This window comes from Rhynchophorus ferrugineus, unplaced genomic scaffold (assembly GCF_030347505.1).
Source record: "Rhynchophorus ferrugineus isolate W39M unplaced genomic scaffold, kcgeb_rfMv2 rfM7, whole genome shotgun sequence".
NCBI classification, from domain to species: domain Eukaryota; kingdom Metazoa; phylum Arthropoda; class Insecta; order Coleoptera; family Curculionidae; genus Rhynchophorus; species Rhynchophorus ferrugineus.
The window spans coordinates 2,809,551-2,830,776 of NW_027472586.1; the positions used below are offsets into that span (position 1 = coordinate 2,809,551).

The window sequence follows — 21,226 nt, forward strand, 5'->3', positions numbered from 1 at the left end:
GTATGTTTTTTTGTTAGCCCTAACCCTTAAAAGTGAAAAAAATTGATAAAAAAGAATTTCGCGATAAAAATTTACTTTTTGAAGGGAAAAAATACAGTTGAAGGAAAAACTTGCCCTGATGCTGAGTTTCCGGGCCCTGCCCCAAAAAAATCAGCCATCACAGATTGATATGCTAAGTTTAGACACAAAATAATTTTGAATGGCCGCACATTGAAATTGAATGAAATAGCAGACACTCTAAAGATATCAACTGAACGTGTACGTCATATCATTCATGAACGAATATTTGGGTATGGAAAGCTCTACACAAAGTGGGTGCCACGCGAGCTCACTTTTGACCATAAACAACGACGAATTGATGATTCGGAGCAGTGTTTAATGATGATCAAGCGTTATAAACCTGAGTTTTTGCGTCGATATGTGACAATGGATGAAACATGGCTCCTTCATTTCACTCCGAAGTCCGATCGACAGTCATCCGAGTGGACTGCACACGATGAACCCGCATATTTATTAATTCTCTTCAAAGGTGATACATTGATTATAGCGACCCTCCAACTTTTCGACACCATTTTTGTAGTACGATTTGTCCTTTGCTTCAAAATAATCCTCAATTTCGGCGATCACCTCTTCATTAGAAGAATATTTCTTCCCAGCGATCTGAGAACAGGAAATAGTCGCTAGGGGCCGGATCCACCGTATTTGCCAGATTTATCCTCGTGCGACCCCCTTTAAGAAGTCAATTGTATCGAGCTAAAAGGAGATGCTGAGAAATAAAACGCCAATATTCCAAAATTTTCGTTTTTCTTTGTTAGGCTGAGTACCTATAGGACTGCCCTCGTGTATAAGAATATCCCTCGTGACTGCCGCTATTTGGCCGGGCCAGATTTTATAACTTCGCGTTTCAATTATCCATTATCAAATCCACAACGGTGCAGTGATAGAATAAAATTTAATAGATAATTTAAAACGTAACATGAGAAATATTACACAAACGATTTTACCATACAGCGTTCATTTATTTTGTCAATTTATTATGCACGACATGGACGTTGTGTATCATAAAATTATTTATGGTACACTTTTTTCAGATCTAAAAGGTTTTTTATGATATTACGTCGACCTCATTTGATGCCATAAAAGTTAATAATAATCTTATGGTTGTTACAATATCAAAAGTGATTTTCTCTCAGTAAGGAGCGATGATAACTGAGTTGTTCTAGCAGGAATTGTATGGAATCATAAAAAATATTCCAATATTTTTATTAAAGGCTCATTCATAATGTTTATAAAAAAAAACTAGAAAGTATTACGTGTTATTGGATTGTCATCGTCCCGGATGATCAAGCATTTTTAAGTAAAGGAAAAAACAATGTACCTGGTGTATCAGAAATTCATTACCGGTTTTTCTAGCAGTTCTAGGCCTAAGTATACAATGATACGACTTGATAAATATGACATCAAACTTCAAAGCTATACATGTTATATTTTTCGAAAGTATCACCGTCATAAATATGAGCATGCTCCAAAAGTGGTGAGTTAGATGTGGAAGATAAGACAAGAGTATTCTGGTAGCCCGAAAAAGGTTTTACGATGTGAAACTACAAGAGTTATTAGATGAAGACCCAAACTCAGAAATAATTGACAGGAGAGTTAAAGGTGGCCCAAGAGACGATTAGTTACAAATTACGAACAATGGTGAAAATCAGTTCAATAGAAAAAGCGATGAAAATCTTTAAAAAAGTCAGTCATGGTTGAAAAACAATGCTGTGTGTTTGGTGAGACCAGAGTGGCGTGGTGTATTATGAACAGTTGAAATCTGGTGTAACAGTTAGTAGTGATTGCTACTAACAACAAATAATCAATTTGAACCATTCAATGATCATTCATTGATACGGTAAAGTCATTTTCCAGTCACATAAAGCAATACCGATCAAGGAAGCGTTGAAAGTACTTCAACGGGACACGCCTTTGCAGAGCAGTACTTCGCCAATTTAGAAGAAGTTAGAAAATGGCTCGAAGAATGGTCTTTCTCAAAGTATAAACAGTTTTTTTTAGGATCGCATCCATAAATATCCTGAAATATTGCCAAAAGATGTACAGAATCAAACGGCTAACACTTTAAATAATAAAAAAATATTTCTTCTATGCAGGAATATAGAAAACAAGCAGCAGCAGATCATGGCAATTTCGGCATTTAGCAATGAACAAAAACAAATTGCTCGTCTTATTGAGTCACTATGTCGTTGTAGATTGAAACGGCATGAAATGCGAGTATATAAAACCCGCCAAAATAAACGGCGATAGTCACGAGGGGAATTATTTAAAAATATAAAGATAATTAATAGATTGTGGGTAACATAAATCATATTTACGTTGGCAGTCACGCTAGTTAATTTTTCTCATAAACCAGAAAATTACATATATTATATATATATATATATATATATATATATATATATATATATATATATATATATATATATACTCGGTTTCTTTTGAATTGTCAACAACGTCCAATAAACGATTATGTCTGCGATTGTGTCATTGAGCTTAATTGCTATTGCTTTGGCAACTGTTTATTGTTTTAATTATTTCCATGTGGAACAAAAAATATTATCTTTCAAATGAAGATAAAACTCAAAATGTCAAAAAATGTAAAATGAAGCACACATTATTTAGTAACTGTTATAGCTTTGAAGATATGTAATAAATACTGATATCCATTAATTTTTTTAAAAACAATTTTCACTGTATAACTTAAAAACTAAGGATTGTATAAAAATTATTATATCACCGTTCGATTCATCGTAAAATTCTTCATAATCCCCGTCTTTTTGCCTGTGAACTTTCCCTTTAACTTCAATTAATATCAAAGCTTAAGGACAGAGACTTTGTTTACCTACCGAACATACTAAACTATATAATTCCATTATCGATATAAACTTGATTTAGATCAACGCGGGATATTACATACTATTAGATTAACTTGCTCTATTCATATCACGATAATCTTTATTAAATTTCCACTGTGATATCATATAATCTCTTTATGGAAATTTTGATTACGGTAGTTCGTAAATTTTCTATGATATTTTACAGACAGGTAATCCAATTAGTGAGGCTTCAGGTGTATTGCGAAATTGCTTTAAATATGACTTATTATAATTTAATTAAAATGGAACAACGGAGGCTCTCTAATATACTATATTTAACAATAGGCCTTGAATATTCTTAAACATTTATGTATTTAGTGAAAATGGTTTGGGAAAAGGTAGCTGTACGCTATTTCAAGTTTCTTTACAACATTAAGTCAGTTTCTCTTATAAAGGAACAAATGACAGTCTGTCATTTTCATTGCTTTAATTGGCATGGCTTCATATCATCTCAGTAGTAGTTATACTTTTCGTTATATAACTCAGAAACCAAAATTTCTATGACAATGATTAAAATTCTCTATAATATCTGTAGCTTCGGTTAATCTGCAGTTATTTGAACGGAAATGGCGGCAAAATATTGAAAATGGCCAAAGAATCGCAATTTTTCACGACTATATATATATGCAAAATGTGCCAAAATGTTTTATCTCTCGGATAAGGATGAAAGTCTTAAAATATATGTAAACTGAGGTGAAAACAAAATGAAAAATAACGTTAAATTAACTTACGACTTTTAGTTTTCAGGATATTTTATTCAATTATATTCCGAAAATACAGTTTCGCAATATCACCATTCGATTAAGCTTAAAATTCTTTATAATTTCTATAAATTATATCAACATGAGGATATTATTATAGAAATGTTAGCAAAAAAACTGAGAAATGGAACCTCTTGATTGAGAAATGAAAAGTCTCAAAATATACATATTACGGGACAAAAACAACGCAAGTCCATGTCAATGTGATTTGAAATGTATTATTTTTAAGGTACGAATAACATAATTTGTGTATTGTTATTAAAAAAAATGTTATACTACCATTCGTTTCAGTGTCCAACTATTTATAACCCCCATAACGTTGAATAAAATGCGTTTATATGAATGTTATGGGAAGCAAGAGGAACTAAAATGATTATGTTTCATGTCTCTGACTACTGGCCTATCACGCCAGCTACCAGAACTCTTGAAATATTAGTTAACAATGCGAAAATTTAAATTCCTTTCTATTTTTTGCGTTTACTTTAAGATGAACGGAGTCTAAAACTGGAGTAACTTAGTGCGCTTAAATACTAGTAATCACGTAAATTTCTTGAATTGCAAATTTATTTAAGTTAAATCTACTGTAGCCATCTTTTGAATTATTCATCGGGAAGAGGCTCCGAAATATTCCCCCAAAATAATGGGAATTTGAACGGAGACATAGAAAACCTTAGGTTGGTAAAACACTGAGAGCAGGTGCGAGTTTTACCATAACGAATTTGAATGAAATTAATCAATTGTACGGTATAAAACGACAATATATCCTTACATTTAAAGGAATAAGGCGTGTGTTAAGTGATGGAATTCCAAGTAGTTACTTAATAAGAAAATACACTTAGTTTATCCAGTCTTTTCTCTCTGTTCGACAATGTACATGAACGAAAATATATCGGAAAATATATACGTTTTATGTCAAGTAAAGAGAAAGTAGCTGGCGTAGAGGAGCATAAATAATAGGCGATGAGAGGGAAATGTGCAAGATGGCTGTCGGATGTGCTGAATACCGATCAAAACCCAATGCCTAAAGGATTTTCACAGCTAGCATTGGGCCGATTTAATGGAACACAAGATTTGAATCATGTTGATCAATAGCTTGAAAAATTCAATTCTCCCGACTTCCTAACCAACTAAATGTCAAAATTCGAGTTAAGTGTCCTGGCTAGTAGAAGGATACTGCTAGCTATTATCCTTATTTGGTATCTTGTGTTTCCGTCTATTCCCAAACTTGATGATGTTTAGTTTTGGTAAGGAATACTGATGTATAATTAAATGGGTCAAAGTCCAAGTTATAAGTCCAATAAACTCTTCAACCTACCCTCGTATGATGGTGAATTAAACATACATCTACGGTAAAATATCTCAACAATAACAAAATTAACAATTTTTAAATTCATACTTTCATTAAAAGTATCCTTTGTTGATGTAATCTATGTTTTACCTTGTTCGCTTTTACTTTTCTTTTTTTCTTGTCGAAAAATCAGCTAGAAACATTTCCTCAAACCTATAGATTTTTTTTGTAAAGCAAATAACCTTTTATTCTGTCTACATCAACGAATCAGTCGAAAGACAGACATTTATTTGATTTCATTATTTGAGATAGTCCTTTTTATAACTCGCCAATAGAGTTTTTTTTATTGTTAACTATTAAATTACTTCGTTAACGTATTAACATATTAACCAATTCAGTTATGTTGCTAACGTTTTTATAAAACTAACAGGTCAATTGAAAAATCCATATGTTTTTTAGTTAGACCTAACCCTCAAATGATGCGTGTATAGATTTGATAGCATTTTGAGTGAAGCAACTTTTGTTATTGTGGAAAAAATTGATAAATAGGAATTTCGTGTGTTGATAAAATATTACATTTTGAAGGGAAAAAATACAGTTGAAGCCAAAACTTGTCTTGATGCCGAGTTTACAGACATTGCCCCAGGAAAATCAACCATCAAGGATTGGTATGCTAAATTTAGACGCGGTGAAATGAGCACCGAAGACGGTGAACGCAGTGGAGGCCCAAAATAGGTTGTTACTGACAAAAAAGGAAGGACTATTAACAGCGACTATTACATAGCGTTATTGGATCATTTGAAGGACGAAATCGCCGAAAAACGGCCGCATTTGAAGAAAAAGAATGTGCTGCTGCACAAAAACAATGCACCGTATCACAAGTAAGTGAAAACGATGGCAAAAATCCATTAATTAGGCTTCGAATTGCTTCCTCACACACCGTATTCTCCATATCTGGCCACCATCGACTATTTCCTATTATCAGATCTCATAATAATGTTCGCTGGGAAGGGAATTACGTTGAATAAAAAAAAATTTTGGCAAAAAAATGTGTTTTACTCTGATAGTCCGTGGACTTTTCAATTGACCTGTTACTTGTTACTTGTAATACTATAAGTAAATAACTGCGCGAGATATAAGTATAGGGAGAAACTGATTTAATAAATATTTCAAATTTAAAAATAAAAACTTATAAAGACAAAATCAGGGGCCTTGGGACTGTGTTAGCTTGTTGATTTATTATTCTTCCACATTACCTTCATTTTCCATTTCAAAATCATAAATATATCATAAAGATATATAACGACAAACTATTAGAAAACTATTGGCTATTTTTATGCGTTCAAAACTAACAAATTCATTATATTTAATTATATTTCCTCGGCATTCCTAAAGCGCAAGGGCCTCCATGCCTTTGTTCGCATTGTCGCCTAAAGGGGACAAAGTTCTAAAGACCCTACACAGTCTAGAATATTACATAAATTATTCGTAATACGGCAATGGTAGATTTGGCTTAAAGAAGTTTGCATTCAGGAACTGTAGGTCATTACTAACGTTTAAATGCAATGAGGTATTCATGAGTCCGACTCGTTATTCCATTCAATCCGATTTTACCACAATTCCACAATCAGTATAAACGTTATACGAGGGTCACTATTTATATTTCAGGGAATTAGCAACACTGTTGTCGTTTGAGTCTATTTGACAGTTCCATCGTAAAGTTTAACATTTTTGACGATATACGTACTCAGACGGACGGACGCTATTTGTTTATTTTATATTTAGTTAAAAGTTTCGTCTCGGCAAAAAATGGAACTGAATCGTGAACATTTTCGTGCGATGATTTTTACGATCTTCAACGTGGATTATCACAACAAGAGTGTAACAATCAACTTAATTTGACTTTTGGGATGAAGCTCCACCAAAAACCACCATGTATCGCTGATTTAATGAATTCAATCGTGGTCGTAGAGTTTCGAGAAGGTCGTTCAAAATTGGCTGTTGTGCCAGAAATCATCGATGCTGTGTGCAAAATGATTAAGCAAGAGGTCATGTCACCTGTTGTGAGATTGAGGCATCCCTAAGCATTAGTTCCACCAGCATATATGCGATTTTACATGAACTGTACGAAAGATATGTTCGCGTTGGATCCCACACAATTTGACAACCGCACAAAAAAAAGGCAACTCCTTTTGGGTTTCAAAACGGTTTATATGTTTATGTTTACAGAATTTACTGAACAGTATTAGGATTTTAGTTTTATTTCACTTGCTTTTATAGTTTAATTGTAACTATTCTTCATCACTTCCATTATCTAACCGTTAAACTTGAATAATCCCTCAAACTCTAGTAATGGGTATTTTAAATTATTAAAACATCAAATGCGGAACTTTCGGTTAGAAATAATTACTGAAATAGCGTTAAGCCAAATTGTAGTTTAAAAGAGACGCCGGGGATATTCCTGTAGATTTTCAGAATATTTAGTTAATAGTTCTTGCATCGTTTGGTATAATGCTGCTAAAGTTTATTCCTAGTAAAATTTGTAAACTTAAAATTTAAAAGAAAATATACAGCAAAAAAAATGTTGCTATTTTTTAACTAGTCGCAAAGGGTGGAGGCAAAAATCCCGCTATCATTTTGATTGTCTATAACTTTGCTCAAAGAAAAAATAAGTAAGTTTGGTTTTCATAAAAAGTCTGTTTGGCCTTTACATCTTTTTTCGTTATGATTGAAAAACTATATCGGCTAAATGGTGACCGCGATCCGCTATGCGACTTTCGACTGTTTCTAAGGCATTTTTATGATATCCTGCAACATTTGAGTCTGAATTTCTTCAATTTCGTGACAAATATTGTCCTTAAAATGTTGAATCGTTTGGGACCATGCTAAATCGCCACTTCGCGAAATTAGTCTTCGTGGAAAAACGTCGTTCAGTAATTCAATTGTTAAACGAGCTCTGTGTGATGTGGCCCCATATTGTTGAAACCACATGTTCCCTAGTCCTTGCTCTTCCATTTCAGGGACAAGAAAATTTCGAATCATGTCTTGGTGCCATTCAGCAATAACAGTAACTGCAACATCCTGGTCATTTTCAAAAAAATAGGGACCAATGATATTTCCAGCATGAATAGCACCCCATAGAGTTGTTTTTAATCGATAAAATGATGTTTCATGAATTAGTTGAGGGTTTTGTGTTCTGTTTATTAACAGACAGACCCTTTCTGCTCATTCTTGTGGCGTATATTTATCGATACGAACTGCATATTTATCGATATCGGCACATAACCATAGATCCAAAATGGCAGCGGGACTTTTGCCCAACTTTATATATCATTAAAAAAGGCAAAATATAACGTATTTTGTTTTTTTAAATACATTAATGCGATCTCTAAGAAAACACAAACCCAATCTGTGTTTTCTAAGAAGTGGCATTGCGAGACGTGGCCCTGGAGCTATAAACTCAATTAACAGAGTCTAATCGAATTTTTCCGATTTTATGGGATGGCAAGTGAAATCCAATAATCGACGTTTATTGTATGAAAGGAAACGAAAATGAATCACAAATAATTGGCACGAACTTATAATTCGAAAACTGATTGATCTGTAGATATTTTCTCGGTTCCTTTTGCATATTTTTTACCGCCTGCTGTCAAAACGTTACAATATAAATTAAATATATATTGAGAATCCGTTTTTTTCTGACGGTTGAGGTTGTCCTTTTGTGTTTTCCCTTTTTATTAAAGTTCTTTCTGCATTAGATATGCTTAGTACAATCTTAATTATAAATTAATTTATTACTGCATTTCATTTGTACTTGCATTAATTCACAAGCAAGACGAGTATGATATAAATACATCAATATATATTCTGCAATAATAAAATTATAATAACTTAAGCTATAGTTTACACTAAGTATAGACTTGCTCTTGTAACTCTTGCACGTTGTCCAGTAGTTGTATTGCCTCTACATTAGTATGATTTAGTAATGTTCTGTCGTGTTTTAAGGCGAAATCTTGGATATCTTCGCAAATCCATTCGATTTCGAGGTCATCGTGCAGTTCTTCTTTGGTTACATAGCGATAGGTATTGGTAATTAATCGAAGAATTTTGTTTTGGCAGCGTTGGATGACTAGTTGATTTGAATCTTTAGAGATCCAAATTGGCTTTATGATTGTATGTTAAATCAATCTCTTTGATTTTAGATCAAGGTAAGAGTATTTTCCGACAAACCAATATAGTTGTTTTATTTTCGTTCAAATGTGTTTTCCTTTTTGCCTAACATGATATGTCTATGCTCTATGATATAAAATTGACATAATATATTATTATTCCTATTGTACTCTATATTTAAAAATACTAAAGTATTTATAAAGTAAAAAACATCAAACGTCAGTTATAATACCCAGATAGTTATGACAATTTGAAGGGAAAAAATACAGTTGAAGCCAAAACTTGTCTTGATGCCGAGTTTACGGACATTGCCCCAGGAAAATCAACCATCAAGGATTGGTATACTAAATTTACACATGGTGAAATGAGCACCAAAAACGGTGAACCCAGTGGAGGCCCAAAATACGTTGTTACTGACAAAAAAGGAAGGTCTATCAACAGCGACTATTATATAGCGTGATTAGATCATTTGAAGGACGAAATCGCCGAAAAACGGCCGCATTTGAAGAAAAAGAATGTGCTGCTGCACAAAGACAATGCACCGTGTCAAAAATCAGTGAAAACGATGGCAAAAATCCATGAATTAGGCTTCGAATTGCTTCCTCACACACCGTATTCTCCATATCTGGCCCCCATCGACTATTTCCTATTATCAGATCTCATAATAATGTTCGCTGGAAAGGGAATTACGTTGAATAAAAAAAATAATTTTGGCAAAAAAATGTGTTTTACTTTTTATTACTTTTTTTATATTAATTAATCGAAGAATTTTGTTTTGGCAGCGTTGGATGACTAGTTGATTTGAATTTTTAGTGCAACCCTATATTTGCACCCCATAGGTCCATATTGGCTTTATGATTGTCTGATAAATAAATCTCTTTGATTTTAGGTCAAGTTAAGAGTATCTTCCGACTAACCAGTATAGTTGTTTTATTTTGGTTCAAATGTGTTTTCCTTTTTGTCTAACATGATATGTCTATACTCTGTGATATAAAATTGACATAATATATTATTATTCCTATTGTACTCTCTATTTAAAAATACTAAATGTATTTATAAAGTAAAAAAAACTCGAACGTCAGTCATAATACCCAGATAGTTATGACAATTTGTGACCATTAGATCACAAATTTCGAGATATGTATTTACGAATTGTTCGAAACAAACTTCTAATGGGGAGGCGTATTGGATTACAAGTAGAAAATTGCTTTTATCTTTTCCCAGGTTTGGTTCTGACAAACTCCGCCAATATAAAAGTTTTTTCTTGGCGAACTTTATGTAATAAAAACGCTTTGATGGGTTATTATTTATGGTCTCCGTATATGAAAAGCTGTATAAAATATTAGAGAGAACCTTAGAGGAGTTGCGGCATCTGTTATCTAGTTACATTACTTTTGTTTTAAGTCATTATTTATAAATGTGAATCGGTAAGTTGGTAAATTTAATTCAAGAAGATTATTTTTAATCTTTTCTCCGTATATCAATTATAACACGAATATATCGCCCGAAGTAACCAAATCTTATTATTCTACCACAATGAGCAGTCTTCAAATCGTAAACTATGGCAGATGTAAGGAGAAAAGCATCATTAGAGGTGCTGCTAACACAACAATTGAAAAGTCTGACAAATAGATGGTGCTACTAGAATTAAATCCATATATTGTTTACTTAGCTCTAACCCTCAAAATATGCGTGCATTTTATAGCATTTTGAGTGAAGCAAATTTTCTTAGTGTGAAAAAAATGGATAAAAAGCAATTTCAAGTGTTGCTTTTTGATGGGAAAAAATAGAGTTGAAGCAAAAATTTGGCTTGATGCCTAGTTTTCGGACACTGCCCCAGGAAAATCAACCATTAAGGATTGGTATGGTAAGTTTAGACGTGGTGAAATGAGCACCGAAGACGGTGAACGCAGTGGACGTCCAACAGAGGTTGTTACCGACGAAAACATTTAAAAGATCCACAAAACGAGCAAAATTCTAAACTAAATAAAGTAACTGAACAAAAATGTTATCAAATAACATTTATTTTAACGTTATAGCAAGATCTAAAAACTACAGTTAACTATACAGTCACAATAGTTTATAGGTTAGAGTTATAACGGCTTATCACTATTATTTTCAAGAATTTTACATACGTTTGACAACCGGACTGATTGTTAACAATTATTATGGGAGAGACGGAAAAGAGATGTAGGTGGTATGGAGTGGTATGGACAGAATCATTTTGTAATTAAACAATTATAATTTTATAGAAAGTCCTTAAGGTTTATTATTTTTAAAAAATGAAAATGTTTTTTTTTTGTATTACAGCATTCCCCCTCGATTTTAAAAAGAGAATAAGTTATATAAATAAGACTAAACTCCTTATTGAGTCCCCTTTTATTGAATAACATATATATTGTACTACAGAATATACATATATATTACAAAAAACTGAACAAAATAAAAATAACAAGCAAAAAACACAAGTTTAAACTGTGTTTTCGATTATGATATCTGTATATCCGTTCTCAAATTCCACGTTAAGCTATAACAAAAAAAAGTAAAAGTTATTTCAACCAATGAACTGAGATCGAAGAGATCGAGTGTAATGCGTATAGATAAAAAAAACCTTTTTTCTCGAACAAAGACAAACTTTATAGTATAAAAGCCTTTTTGATAAAAAGCTTTCATTCCATTAACAGTTCAAAGTACCACGGATGCTGTCCAAAATCGATCTGAAATACCTATCACCTATGAGGATGGGATAGAGGTGAAATCGTTTTCTTAATATAGAATACTAAATTATTTTGAAAAGGAGCCATTGAAAAGTTTACTTAAATGGAATTTTTATAGTTAAAATATTTCAAAATTATATTATCTAATTTAGTTCTAGCAAAATAGCATTAATATGTATTCACACAAATGTAATATCGATAAAAGCAACACAGCGATTGTTGTTTTATTAAAAGACTCATCCAATGAACTGAGGAAAATCGAGGAAAAGGCTCAAATTTCAAAGGCACGTACAAAGCTTTCACATATTTTTTTTATCTAAAACAATCAGATATTTCTGTATAATGATGTGTCGAAGTAATTTAGTATAAAAACCATTCAGTTTGCTTTTTAAGCACTAACCTTATGATATGAGACGTCGTAGTAACAAAATAGGCAACTTTATACAAGTTTACAACAAGTTATGCTCACACGCGGTGGTTGGGTCTTCGCTTCTCAACGGCGACAGCAACAACTTTTATTTGTTCTTTGTTCAAAATTGCATTCTCGACATTCATTTTATTGCTTAATTTTAAGGAATCTGGAGCTGAAAACCATCAAAGACTTTTGATGATGCTGTTTCTTCATGTTTACAATTATCGGCTTTGCTTTCACATAAAAGTGGAGATTTTTATGCTGGTGACAACGGAGATACTGGAGGACCAACAAAGTTCGAGGACAATGAGTTGAAATACTTATTGGATCAAAATCCAGCTGACGCTCAAATAACTTTATTAAACACTTACATGTGATGGGAAAGATCAAAAACAAGAGAAAATGGCAAACACACGAATAAGCTGAAAATTTTATTTGAAATAGTTTTAACATTGCGTTTTCTACCAGATCATCCATCTCTGACTGTGGATGAAGAGTGTATTGACATTTAAGGAAAGTTATGGAAACTCAACCTGTCTTCCTTTTATGTTAAGTTATTTCTTGTATTGATAAATAACTGCTTTTAATTTCTTCTTTTTCTTCTTGATTATCATTACTTTGGTGCATTGATGATTGCTGATGACTGCAACTAACTTTATTTATCAGTTCTATAATTATTGTGGCAGTTAATATTATCTGTAGTTGTATAGCTAATTTATATACAAACTTTTAAAAGTGTATCCGTCAGTTGGACAGTAATAGCTTTTTTTTCAATCAGCGATTAGCATGGATATTTTAGGTGACTCGAAGCCTTTCGATGAACTCAAATGAGAACTAATACCAGAAGAATTTTGGTATTCATTAAAGGTTTTCTTTATTTAATAATCCTATTTTTATTCAATAATTCCTATTCTTTAATAATTCTCTCTGCTTTATTTTGCATTATTTCTTATAAAACCATGTTTTTTGTAAAAATTTTACTATACACATATTGAGTAAATGCTTCTCCATGGACATCCAAGTATATACAATCTATAGATTAAAAAAACGGTGTTTGACTAGTGTATTCACACGTTCCGAATTTCCTACAATCCCATTATTGATTTTGTCTAATAACTACATATAGGAATGGAAGAAATATTCCGTGTTCGAACATATTGTTAATCGGGAATGCAGGTGGTGAAGTGGTGGTGAATGGAACAATTTCTTGTACTCTCAAGACCGATCTCTGCGGAAACCTGCGAAGTGTTTTATTTTATTTATTCTTGTATCCTAAATGTGGGGTTATTGTTTTGTAACTACCCAAAAGTAGAATGTTTGCTCATGCTCCATGTTTCCATTAAACAAATTAATTCATTTCGTGTATTTATGCATATTTATTACCTGTTTTTGGAGTATAAACGGCGTTTCACACAAGAACAGTATAATTCTCTTCGGCAAATAAGGTTTTCTAACAAAATTGGACGTATATCGTTTTTTATGAAGCTCTTTCGCGTAAACATATATCATTTTATATTCAAAAAGAGTACGCAATCATATATATAACAGGAACAAAAGGTAAACAGTCAGACTAGTTATGAATAACGAATGTTATATTTATTGTGTCACAAAAACGTATAATTTTGGCTAAAACTTAGTTAAAAAAGAACTGTTTTACAAATGAGGTTAACTGTACTATAATTATTAACAAAACATAATATAAAAAAAATATAAAAACGGTAAAGTTGTTTTGTAAATCAGAAAGTTCTTCTCTTTCGAATTTATGGATTTAAAGAAGATAAATGAAGAAAACCTTTGCCCGACAAAATAATGGAAACTTGAAACAGATACATGATTATTTTGCATTTTAATGATAACGATAGATATTAATTTAAAGTGTTATTGTTTTGTGTGTCAGTTTACACATAGGGATGGCTGGTAAAATCGATTGGTCGACGATCGATTTTGCTAGGTTGCCAATTCTTGTAAATTTTACGCACACTTCAAGAATAATATGTATTTTATAGAACAGGTTAATTATAGTTATCTGTGTATTTTTTTCTAACTGTGAGCTACAGCGAGCGATTTTCTGTTTCAGGTTCGATGCCCGGTGGGCCCGGGGCTCCCGAAAACATCACCGTCACTTTCCTAAACCCCACCGCCGTCAGAGTGTCGTGGGCGACAGCGTTGGACAACGCGGACAAATACGATGTCACTTACAAGCCGACCGATGCCAGGTATATTGCCTTTCAATTAAAATTAATCGATGATAATTACTGTTGGAAGCTTTGTTATTCCACGGAATTCGTTTCTTGTCCATAAAACCAACGATATACAGCAATTTTATTGGTTTGCTTATTGTATTTTTATTGCTGATAGTACAAATTATGTGGGTCCTTTTATTTTTTTAATTTATTTTCGAAATCTTCGAAAATAAAAAACTCGAAAATCGAAATCGAAAAACTGGATATTTTAGTATTAATCAAAAATAATTTATCTTGCAATATCCCACTCGCATATTTCTTACTGTCATTTCCATCCAAATAACTTTAAGTTAATGAAGTTGGAACCAATTATAGTCCGTTCGATAAAATCGTGAACTCACGTCATCTGAATTGTGACGAATTGTGTCGATCTCTCCATGAAAAGTCTACCAAGAGATAGTTTTGACTCTGGCAGTATCAGCACCCAATTCAATCAATATAAAACTGAGAAATATGCTAAACACCTTTTCATATTCTCAGACGCTTCCAAGAGCGATGCTTATGTGGCAGCAGCATTTACATCGGTGATGTCAGATGGACATTTCAGGCTCCCCGTTTCATCGAGTGTATTGACGACTGAACTATTTGCTTATTGAACTTATACCTCTACATCCGTTCCTACATCGGTTCCTATCCGTGAAAAATGGAAAGGAGCGGCAAAACTTTATGTGGCTCTCTTCTCACTCTGGGATCATTGAAAATGAAACAGCGGATTACTTAGCCAAGAAGTGGGAGGGATCATTTACGGAGAATTTCCTCTTCTGGAGTAGATATATGAAGTACCACTCTATTAGAATTTTTAGACATCTAGACCAACTCGAATGGGTTCTATTAGAAAACAGTAAGCTTTGAAACGAGAAATAGAGTATTATCAGGGCCTTAATACCACTAACATCAGCAGGTGCAACTTAAGCTTATTCTCGCGTCTCAGAATTGGTCACTGCAAACTGACCCATGAGTTTCTCATTAAAGGAGGAAGTCCACCACTGTCAACCAAACACATACTAATGGAATGCCGAAGATATTACTCGCAAAGACGTTTCGTCAACCTGGGAAAGACGATGGACCAGTGGCTAAGGCTGGAGAACCTGGACAAGCTGACTAATTCTCTAACCGTAACAGGACTATTACTAGAAATATAATAGAGTGTATATATCCTTATCACTGTCATGGGTTATGCGACCATTATATTGTAGCATTCATTTATCCATGTATCTATATGCTTTTACATGTTTTGCTTATCATCTTGCAACATACTTGTAATAACATTATATAATTTGACTTATACTGTAAATCTGTTGTATACTGCATATCTGTAAACAGACCCTAAATAGTCCCGGAGACTGATGGATCTATAATATACAAATAAATAAATAAAATATTACATTTTCAATCCCAAAATATATAACACCGCATAATTTACCACTATTATGTCATATTAACTAGACACTAGAACGTATTCAGATCGATCTCCCTTAATCCCATTTAAAATTGTATTGGCAATGCTCGATATGAGATGAACTCATTCGAAACCAATCCAATGGAAAACGTCCAAAACCTAGATTTCTCCGAATTGGATTAGGTTTGTCGACCGGTTCAATTTAAACTTTTTTTTTGGAAAACTTTACTCCGAATCGCTATTGCACTAATAATAAAAGTTTTATGTGCATTTTATGGCTCCTACAAGTACAAGTTCGCATAAAACTCATTTTTAATTGATGCAAAATAGTGAATAGAATGGATAGTTAAATAGATCAAGCTCATTTATTTTTGCAAGTATTTCTTTAATTGTCTAATAACATTGTTTAAGCTGGTATTCTAGTCTGGAAATTTATAGCACCCATTAAGTGTATTACCTTTAAGAGATTTTTCCAAAACACATAATTTTTGGGGGATAAAATTTTTTTCAATATTTTTCTCGAACTCCAACTACTTTTTTATAGGCAATTGCCATGATATCTCAAGTTCTACTGAACCAAATTACTTGAAAGTTGGTGTAAGCTTTCTTTGTACATACTTCTGTTATTACATACTATTATAACTATATTATACTGAAAGTTATACTATAAAATTATGTTAAATTGTTTAAAAATATTTAAAAAAAAACGATTTTTTTAATTTGTAAAATCTCTTAATGAAAAAATAAGCTAATATAGTGGCTACTAGTCATAGAGTGTAATATAAATTATTTGAATGAAATAAGAAGAGAATTATTAAAAGTATTTACCCGACATTTCTACAATACTAGCATTTACGGCTCTGTAGCCTTCAGAAGTTATTAACCATCCCTACAAATATAACCGCTTGTAATCTGTGATAGGCTAGGATCGATCCAATTTACCAACAGTTATCGTACTGCATTTAATTACCACCATGCAGTAAAAGCAGTACATAGTTCTCGACAAAGTTACGTAATAAATTAAATTCTGAGACATGGAAACAGTTCGTAGGATTGGTATTGTAAATCAAATTCAACTCGATTTTCTTCTTAGAATGTGGATTGATATAGAGTTATAATCATTAGCTTATTACATTCATTTTATTGTATTCTTCATGCGATAGCACTGCAATTTTTAAACTAAACCCTGGATAACTAAAAAACTATAGGACATTTTGAAAGCTATTGGATATCCATAAAATTGGTAGTTTTCAATAATCTGTAATTATTGGAGCGAAAAAGTAAATAATAAATATATTTATAAAATTTGAAAGGATTAAAAGCTCGATATGGAAAGAGTCAATTTTTTTACCCGTTGTAAAAAGAAAAATATGTATTTTGGGATCATAACAATTCATACTAAACTGCCCCAAAATACACATATTATTATATAACCCACAATCTGAAGTTCCAACAAAAAGTATTATAACACTACCTGATTCCGTATAAAATTCTTTATAATTTGTGTTAGTTTCAATAACCTGCGATTATTTGGGATCATATGACAGCAAAAATCTTGAAAATGGCATAAAATCGGAAATATTCATATGGAAAAAGTGCACAAAAATTTTATCTCTCGGATAAAGATGAAACTCTCAAAATACATGTATTTTAGGGTGACAAAAACAAATATTCATATTAAACTGCGCTAGAATGTATAGTTTTCGAGATATCTGACCTAAACCGAAATCTACTATTTTTTTGAAAATACACTTATCACTATATAATTCAAAAACTAAAGGTCCGATAAAAACCATTATGACACTACTCCATTCCGCATAAAATTCCTTATAATTTGTGCTAGTTTCAATAACCTGCGATTATTTGGGAAGATATGACGGCAAAACTTCTGAAAATGGCAAAAAAACGGAAGTTTTCATGACTATGTACATGGAAAAAGTTGCAAAAAAATCTTATCTCTCGGATAAAGATGAAATTCTGAAAATATATGTATTTTAGGGTGACAAAAATAAATATTCGTATTAAACTGCGCTAGAATGTATAGTTTTCAAGATATCTAACCTAAACAGAAATCCACTATTTTTTTGAAAGTTCACTTATCAGTATATAATTCAAAAACTAAAGGTCCGATAAAAACTATTATGACACTACTCCATTCCGCATAAAATTATTTATAATTTGTTTTGGTTTCAATAACCTGTGATTATTTGGGAAGATATGACAGCAAAAATCCTGAAAATGGCAAAAAATCGCAAATTTTCATGACTATATGCATGGAGAAAGTGCAAAAAAATTTCATCTCTCGGATAAAGATGAAACTCTCAAAATATATGTATTTTAGGGCGACAAAAAGAAATATTCATATTAAACTGCCCTAGAATGTATAGTTTTCAAGATATCTAACCTAAACAGAAATCCACTATTTTTTTGAAAGTACACTTATCACTATATAATTCAAAAACTAAAGGTCTGATAGAAACTATTATGACACTACTCCATTCCGCATAAAATTATTTATAATTCTTGTTAGTTTCAATAACCTGTGATTATTTGGGAAGAAATGACAGCAAAAATCCTGAAAATGGCAAAAAATCGCAAATTTTCATGACTATATACATGGAAAAAGTGCAAAAAATTTCATCTCTCGGATAAAGATGAAACTCACAAAATACATGTATGTTAGGGTGACAAAAACAAATATTCATATTAAACTGCGCTAGAATGTATAGTTTTCAAGATATCTGACCTAAACAGAAATCCACTATTTTATTGAAAGTACACTTATCACTATATAATTCAAAAACTAAAGGTCCGATAAAAACTATTATGACACTACTCGATTCTGCATAAAATTCTTTATAATTTATGTCAGTTTCATTAATCTGCGATTATTTGGGAAGATATGACAGCAAAAATTCTGAAAATGGCAAAAAATCGCAAATTTTCATGACTATATACATGGAAAAAGTACAAAAAAATTTCTAACCTAAACAGAAATCCACTATTTTTTTGAAAATACACTTATCACTATATAATTCAAAAACTAAAGGTCCAATGAAACTTATTATTTTTTAACAAAACTTCCATCAAAGCCTTTTCTTGGAAATTGATGTCTTAATGAAGCTTTAATCCAACAAGAGGGCCTCTAAGTCAACTAATTGTTTTACTTCGACACTTTCTCCATAAATTACTCCCTCAAATTATCGTCACGAAATCTCTCCCCTGGAGTTAATTCAGTTCAGCGATCGATTCTGGCATACAAAGTGGACATTACCAAACATTGTCTTAATCTCCTAAAATCACCAAATAAACAAGACCTAAATTGAAATAAACAACCACAGTATTATAATTCAATGAGTAGAAAAGATAGTTATTTCTTATAAAATCCTAAATGGTATGATATATATGTGTCTTTTACAGAAGGAAAGATCATAATATTATTTTTTTACGTATAGGATCTCTGTACTGTACAGAAAACGATAAAATATTTCCTGTTATGACATCAAATTTGCATTTATATGGTATCATTATTAAGATAGAACATACGTGCCCTTATATCATGTCATGATAATGCCGGTTTATCCTTTAAAGACTGGAAATGCGATGTTGCTGACTCAGAAATATCAAATAGATAGAACACTATAAAGTAAAATTACCGTAAAAAATACGCAAGGATAACTGTAATTTATTTTAAGAGCATCAATAATCGTTTTTTTGGTTTAATATGAATATTTATTTTTGTCACTCTAACATACATATATTTTGAGAGTTCCATCTTTATCCGAGAGATGTTTATGCATTTTTCGGCATTTTCAGAATTTTTGCTGTCATATCTTCCCAAATAATCGCAGGTTAATTAAAGTAACACACGTTGTAAAGAATTTTATGCGGAATCGAGTAGTGTCATAATAGTTTTTATCGGACCTTCAGTTTCTGAATTATATAGTGATAAGTGTATTTTCAAAAAAATTGTGGATTTCTGTTTAGGTTAGATATCTTGAAAACTATACATTCTAGCACAGTTGAATATGAATATTTGTTTTTGTCACCCTAAAATAGTTATATTTTGAGCGTTTCATCTTTATCCGAGAGACAAAATTTGTATGCCCTTTTTCCATGTATATAGTCATGAAAATTTGCGATTTTTTGCCATTTCCAGAATTTTTGCTCTCATATCTTCCAAAATAATCGCAGGTTAATTAAACTAGCACAAATTACAATGAATTTTATGCGGAATCGAGTAGTGTCATAATAGTTTTTATCGGACCTTTAGTTTTTGAATTATATAGTGATAAGTGTATTTTCAAAATAATACTGGATTTCTGTTTAGGTTAGACATGGTGAAAACTATACATTCTAGTGCAGTTTAATATGAATATTTGGTTTAGTCACCCTAAAACACATCTATTTTGAGAATTCCATCTTTATCCGAGAGTTAAAATTTTTATGCACTTTTTCCATGTATATAGTCATGAAAATTTGCGATTTTTTGCCATTTTCAGATTTTTTGCTGTCATATCTTCCCAAATAACCGCAGTTTAATGAAACTAACATCAATTATAAAGAATTTTATGCAGAATCGAGTAGTGTCATAATAGTTTTTATCGGACCTTTAGTTTTTCAATTATATAGTGATAAGTGTATTTTCAAAAGAATAGTGGGTTTCTGTTTAGGTTAGATATCTTGAAAACTATACATTCTAGCGCAGTCTAATATGAATATTTGTTTTTATCAGCCTAAAATACATGTGTTTTGAGAGTTTCATCTTTATCTGAAAGATAAGATTTTTTTGCACTTTTTCCATGTATATAGTCATGAAAATTTGCGATTTTTTGCCATTTTCAGATTTTTTGCTGTCATATCTTCCCAAATAACCGCAGTTTAATGAAACTAACATCAATTATAAAGAATTTTATGCAAAATCGAGTAGTGTCATAATAGTTTTTATCGGACCTTTAGTTTTTCAATTATATAGTGATAAGTGTATTTTCAAAAGAATAGTGGGTTTCTGTTTAGGTTAGATATCTTGAAAACTATACATTCTAGCGCAGTCTAATATGAATATTTGTTTTTGTCAGCCTAAAATACATGTGTTTTGAGAGTTTCATCTTTATCTGAAAGGTAAGATTTTTTTGCACTTTTTCCATGTATATGAGTCATGAAAATTAGCGATTTTTGCCATTTTCAGAAATTTTGCTGTCATATCTTCCCAAATAATCGCAGGTTATTGAAACTAACATAAATTATAAAGAATTTTATGCGGAATGCAGTAGTGTCATAATAGTTTTTATCGGACCTTT

General features: G+C 31.8%; 1 protein-coding gene across 7 annotated transcripts in view; it reads left to right on the top strand.

Annotated features, from left to right (window-relative positions):
* LOC143200173 (fibronectin) overlaps window positions 1–21,226 on the top strand; it is a 154,958-nt gene that overhangs the window by 79,376 nt on the left and 54,356 nt on the right. For all 7 annotated transcript variants that reach the window (XR_013006652.1, XM_076410581.1, XM_076410578.1 and 4 more), the window contains exon 4: window positions 14,362–14,500. Coding sequence is in view for 6 of the 7 variants with exons in the window: in XM_076410581.1 (XP_076266696.1) it covers window positions 14,362–14,500 (139 nt within the window). In the remaining variant the exon portion in view is untranslated. The remainder of the gene's footprint in view (window positions 1–14,361; window positions 14,501–21,226) is intronic.